This window comes from Colobus angolensis, unplaced genomic scaffold (genome assembly GCF_000951035.1).
Source record: "Colobus angolensis palliatus isolate OR3802 unplaced genomic scaffold, Cang.pa_1.0 Scaffold229, whole genome shotgun sequence".
NCBI classification, from domain to species: Eukaryota; Metazoa; Chordata; class Mammalia; order Primates; family Cercopithecidae; genus Colobus; species Colobus angolensis.
This window is the reverse complement of record NW_012115477.1, coordinates 6,256,223-6,261,048: the sequence shown is the minus strand read 5'-3', so window position 1 is coordinate 6,261,048 and position 4,826 is coordinate 6,256,223. Positions and strand designations below refer to the sequence as shown.

The following is a 4,826-nucleotide window of genomic DNA, read 5'->3' as shown; positions in this document are numbered from 1 at the left end:
TTTTTTTTGTATTTTCAGTAAAGATGGGGTTTCACCATGTTAGCCAGGATGGTCTCGATTTCCTGACCTCGTGATACATCCGCCTCGGTCTCCCAAAGTGCTGGGATTACAGGCGTGAGCCACCACGCCCGGCCTCCAAGATACATTTTTTTCAGCGATATATATCTAGCAGCGAAATGTCACAATTTCTATAAATACTCTTCAACACTTAGATAAAACAAATGTTGCCAAAAGTTAATAACTGTTAAGTCTGGATGATGAATATGTACATATTTATCATAGTATCTCTATTTTTCAGTAAAATTTTCATAATAAAAAGTCAAGAAAAAATTACTTTGCAAAGACCTATGCATGAAGTAATAAGTTCAATTTCCACAACCATCTTTAAACAGGGATCGGAGGAGACTAGAAATATTCTACAGTTATCTTACCATATCCTGCCATAGAAGCACCATTCTCGACATCCACTGTGTTCTTATTTTCCTCTGCTAGAGCTTTAACATATCTTTTGCTTAAGTCTAGTATTTGCTCACGTAACTTGACACTGCTTTGATGTCTTGGTTGTTGAAAAGTATAGTGCAGTAACATCAATCCCCAAATGAGTCCAAATACAAGCAAGAGTAAACTCAATTTCTGGGACATATTTTTTCTTGAGATTGTAAAAAACATTTCTGAAGAAGCAAACAAACAGACTTGACTGAAAAGTGGTAACTTGAGACAAGCCACAAATCAAGACTTGAAAGAAAGAAGAAAAAAATCTCCTCAATATTGTATATTCTTCATCTTCAGAAAGGCTGTATCCACTCTATTAACTCTGTAAAATTAAGAAGAAAAACAATATTAGTGTTAATCTGTATCAGTAACAGAACAGATGACTACAAAGAAAATATTCTATAATTTTTATTTGGAACTATATATTTGACAACTTTCTCCACCACTAAGTAAGCTTTCTAGTCTTTTACCAGTCTCACTTATGTATCTTTTCAAAGTTTAAACTAGAAACAAATGTCAATTCATTGAAAATACCTGAAAACACCGCAACCATGGTCAATAAAACTCTTCAAATGGTTTCTCATTTGTAACTAAAACCATGGACATTATAATGAGATATATAGGAGATCTTAGTCTATTCAAATACATGTCACCAACCTAAATGCCTAAAACCTATTCTTCCTCAAAAAAAAAAAAAAAGAAAAAACATCAAAATGAAAGTGAGGAAGTAGGAAAGAAAAAGGATTGGAAAATCAAAATGCCTGTCTAAAAAGAATTCCCACAATATAAACAAAGTGTGCCAACATTTGAAAATGCCACTAGAAATTATTACTAATGGGAATAAGGTAACCTTAGGAAGCATCCAATCTAAGATAAAAAATAAGTTACAATTTCTAAGTTTATATCATACAAAAATATGCCAGACATAAAGAATGATGATTATTTAATGGCAAGTACTAAAACACGTAAGAGACCAGGGGCAGTGGCTTACACCTGCAAGCCCAACACTTTGGGAGGCACAGGAGGGAGTATCCCTAGAGCCCAGGAGTTGGAGACCAGTCTGATCAACACAGGAAGACCTCATCTCTATACAAAAATTCTAAAAATCAGCCAGGCATGGTGGCATGCGCCTATAGTCCCAGCTACCCAGGAAGCTGGGGTGGCAAGATTGCTTGAGCCTGAGAGGTCAAGGGTACAGTGACACATGATCATTCCACTGTACTCCAGCATGGGTGACAGAGCAAGACCCTGTCTCTCAAAAACAAATAAATAAACAAACAGGTTGGAACATTTTTCTACATTTCCAAATTTACAATTTCAGATTTCAAATGAGAAAGGTATGTATTTATGTAATTTATGAAAAAATTAAAAGGTTATACTTCAGGTTTTTAAAATACAGAAAGGTGTTAACAATCACAGAATCTAGAAAAACCAGGAGAGTAAGAAAGGTATGAATCACCAAAGTGTCCAGTGAAAAAACTCTTTGACTACATCAAATGGAGCAAAATTCTTTAGGTAGAAATACATCTTGAGTCAGAACAGTGCATTTCACAAAGACATTTCGCAGCTTACTGAAAATAATCCTTAAGAACTTTTTTTTAAATTTATTTATTTATTTATTTTTAAAGACAGGGTCTCGCTCTGTCACTCAGCCTGGAGTACAGTGGTGCAATCTCAGCTCACTGCAGCCTCCATCTCCCAGGCTCAAGCTATCCGCTGGCCTCAGCCTCCCAAGTAGCTGGGACCACAGGAACACGCCACCACACCTGGCTAATTTTTGTGTAGAGAAGGGCCTTTGCCATGTTGCCAGGCTGGTCTCCAACTCCTGAGCTCAAGCTATCCACCTGCCTCAGCCTCCCAAAGTGCTGGGATCAGAGGCGTAAGCCACAGCACTGGCGGGAACTTAGGTTATAGTTTAACTTAGTTTTTAGTTTAACTTTCCCAAAACAAACCCCCTTCCTGTCTGAGGACTAGACTACCTTTGCAGAACTAATAAATTAGCTACAAAATTAGAAATTGGACAGGCGTGGTGGCTCACACCTGTAATCCCAGCACTTTGGGAGGCCGAGGTGGGTGGATCACCTGAGGGGAGGAGTTCAAGACCAGCCTGACCAAAATGGTGAAACCCTGTCTCTACTAAAAATACAAAATTAGCCGGACGTGGTGGTGCATGCCTGTAATCCCAGCTACTCAGGAGGCTGAGGCAGGAGAATCGCTTGAACCCAGGAGGCCAAAGTTGCAGTGAGCTGAGATTGCATCATTGCACTTCAGCCTGGGCAACAAGAGTGAAACTCCATCTCAAAAAAAAAAAAAAAGAAAAAATTAGAAATTAAGGTTTAGAAACAGCTGGAGGCTGCAAAATTCTGAATCTCCCCAAATTTTTCCTGGGGGTAATAACACTACTGTCAAACTGAAGATCAGTGCTTGAGATAGATGGATCAGCTGACACCGCCCAGATCAATGAACTGGCTCATCTGGTCTTGTGCCCCCACCTAGGAAATGACTCAGTGCAAGAAGACAGCTTTGAAGAGTCATGATTCTATGATTTTGTCTCCAACCTGACCAATCAGCACTCCCCACTTTCTGACCCCCCACCTACCAAATTATCATTAAAAATCCCAATCCCTGAGTTCTCAGTGAGATGGGTTTGAGTAATAATAAAATTCTGGTTTCCCATATGGCTGGCTCTGTATGAATTAAACTCTTTCTCTATTGCAATTCCCACCTTGATAAATCGGTTCTGTCTAGGCATCAGGCAAGGAGAACCCATTAGAACCGCCATTAGGCAGTTATAATAGGATGGGCGGTCAGATACACTTCATTATACTTCCCTCCCTTGATAACTGTCATTATCATCATGCCATTAGGCATTATTCTCTAAGGGCTAAATTAGGGGTATCCAATCTCTTGGCTTCCCTGGGCCACACTGGAAGAACTGTTCTGACCACACATAAAATATACCAACACTAACGATAGCTGATGAGCTAAAAAAATTTAAAAATCACAAAAAAACTCACAGTGTTTTAAGAAAGTTTATGAATTTGTGTTGGGCCGCATTCAAAGCTGTCCCATGCGGCCCATGGGTCACAGGTTGAACAAGCTTGGGATTAACAGAAGCCAGACCTTTCAAAAGACTCCACCACTGATCTCAACCAACTGCCTGACTGCTGCCTCTCCATTCTGCAGTTTCAACAAAACAACGTACAAGCATTTCTTCCTGATAAGAGACCACCAGCCACAAAGTAGTTCTGGCCAGCCTACAGAGGAAGCACAGTAAGGGTTTCCGTGTCCTCTGCTTTACCTTTTGATATCAGAGGGCTGAAAACTCCACTCTGGAATCATGCTAACGCCACAATTTTTTTTATATGCAGGACCTAGGAAGGGGCATGAAGCTCAATTGTGCATGCACGTTTCTCCTAAATATTCATGACGCTAAATATTCATGAAGTTAAGTATTCATTAATATTTAACTTATTAAGTATGTATATTTGGCCACTCTGCTCAGCATAAATTCCTGTTTCCTTTGTCCCTCTCTCCAAGTGTCTGTTTCCGGTTTCTGGCCGGAGGCTATGCTTCCCAGCCTGTCAGAATGACCACTCTGCAGGCTGCAACCCTTTATAAGAAATAAAGCTCTCCTTTCCAAATTTATGAACCTTGTCATTCTTCAGCTGACACCGTGAGGACCTTGAAGAGGAAGGGGTGAGGGGGATTGAAAACAGGTGACCACTGCTGGAACCTGAGTCATTACCCCCAGGGTAGGCTAGGCCCTATATTTATAAGGCAAAAGTAGAAGTAAAGTGAAGAGGAAACAATTTCCACTGGTATTACTTTATTCTCCAGGGCTGATATGAATACACTCACTGTTCTATTCTCAGAGAACTGTCTGTGATTTCACATAAGAAAAAAAAAAAGATAAGAAGTTTTGACTTCTTTAGCAACTGAAGGTAATTTACTTATGTACTTTTAATTTAGTGATTAGAAAGGAAAATGATTATTAGCCTCAATCCTTAGGAAAGAAAAAAAAGGGAAGATTCAATGTCTCTTCTTTCTGTGCAACGTTCAAAACTGCAAGCAGAGGAGCTTGCACTTTGAACCTCCCCAAGTTTTCTTTATGTTTCAAGTACTGATCCAGCCCCTAGAAGGCCACTGAGATAAGGACAGAGTCACTAACTAGAAACCTGACAGGCCAACACTGAGGCCAAGGGCTTATGGCTACCATCTGGCATAGTTTTTACTGGAGTACTTCTTCCATCAAAACAGTCTATAATCTAAAAACTTTTAAATCTTAATTTCTAGGCCATTATATTAATTTTCTATTAATCACTTAAAAAAAA

General features: G+C 39.3%; 1 protein-coding gene across 2 annotated transcripts in view; it reads right to left on the bottom strand.

Moving 5' to 3' along the window:
* Positions 1-4,826, bottom strand: part of CCDC126 (coiled-coil domain containing 126) — a 57,602-nt gene that overhangs the window by 41,061 nt on the left and 11,715 nt on the right. For both annotated transcript variants that reach the window (XM_011944201.1, XM_011944202.1), the window contains exon 2: positions 432-814. In XM_011944201.1, the coding sequence (XP_011799591.1) occupies positions 432-669 (238 nt within the window). In that variant the 5' untranslated portion in view covers positions 670-814. The remainder of the gene's footprint in view (positions 1-431; positions 815-4,826) is intronic.